Source organism: Sinocyclocheilus rhinocerous, unplaced genomic scaffold (assembly GCF_001515625.1).
Source record: "Sinocyclocheilus rhinocerous isolate Xijiao unplaced genomic scaffold, SAMN03320098_v1.1 C36445778, whole genome shotgun sequence".
NCBI lineage: Eukaryota > Metazoa > Chordata > Actinopteri > Cypriniformes > Cyprinidae > Sinocyclocheilus > Sinocyclocheilus rhinocerous.
The window spans coordinates 1-1,142 of NW_015781165.1; the positions used below are offsets into that span (position 1 = coordinate 1).

The 1,142-nt window shown below is 42.6% G+C and overlaps 1 protein-coding gene across 1 annotated transcript; it reads right to left on the bottom strand.

Annotated features, from left to right (window-relative positions):
* Nucleotides 1–6: 6 nt before the first annotated feature.
* On the bottom strand, nucleotides 7–496 carry LOC107736026 (transcription factor 15-like; the record flags this gene model as incomplete). The annotated part of the gene is made up of 1 exon (XM_016547542.1): nucleotides 7–496. A coding segment is annotated over exon 1 (294 nt), but the record flags the coding sequence as incomplete, so codon positions are not given.
* Nucleotides 497–1,142: the final 646 nt, after the last annotated feature.

Genomic DNA, 1,142 nt, shown 5'->3' on the forward strand with positions numbered 1-1,142 from the left:
CAGCTTTCTGTCCACCGGCTCGGTGGGAATAAGAGTCCGTAACGCTGTGAAAGCAGTGTTGACGCTCTGCGTCCTGTCGCGTTCCCGCGCGTTCGCTGCGTTCCGTTGCTTTACTACAACCACACTGCTCACCGTGGACTTGCGCAACATTTGCCGCCGCTTCTCCGCACTGGGACAGCAGCCGTAGCTCTGCTCCGAGCTGCCGTCGCTCTCGCTGCGGTTCTCCTCATCCTCGGACATCATGGCAACATCCGGGTACGCTAGATGAGTCGCCATGGGCCGCAGCATGGCAAATGCCATCACTAAAAATTGCTTATTGCTCACTGAAAAGAGCTTGATGAAACCGAGAGGGAAGTATCCAAAGTATCCAAAATGAAACGATGGCTTGTTGTCAAGCACTATCCACGCAAACACTGCATCGCCAAACCCTGCTGTGTGTTTCAGCAGTTGAACAATCTCATCACATGTTAAAGATCCTCTTGATGTGCGTCCTTACAAGTCCTTCCAAGCGCGAGCAGCTAAAGCAGGAGCAGCTCGCGCGGTCTTATAGGATCAGGGAGGAGCAGTCACTCATATGCAAATAACCAAAGTTACAGGCTCACAGACAAGCTAAATCATATTTGAGCACAAAATACCTATTTTTAATACTTGATAGTTTTGCTAACAAATTAAATACATTAAGGGATAAATAAAAACATTAGGAACAAACAGAAAAATAAAGTTATGCATTCACATGAAAGTACCTAAAGGTATGTTTTTGGACAGGTAGGCCTGGCAGTATGGCACTCTCGTGATCCCTCAGGAAAAAAAAGTATAAAACCTGTCACTTGGGTGGCATCTTTTTAAAGGGTCCATATTCTTACCTATTAGTAAAGTGTGCATATTAGAACCTAAAAGGTACAAAAGTGTACCTTTTTAAAAACTACCGCCACAGTGACAGCTGTTGTACTTTTTTTCTGAGAGTGTGTATTGAGATTAGTTTTAGTTCATTGCCTTCTGTACCATCACTGTATCGTGGTACTGCCACAGCAGTGTAAGGATAAGGGTGTTTTATGCATTTATAGATGTATAAATGTATAATTTCTAATATTTATGTAATATTGATCATTTATATTACAAAGTCTTATATTATTAATTTAATT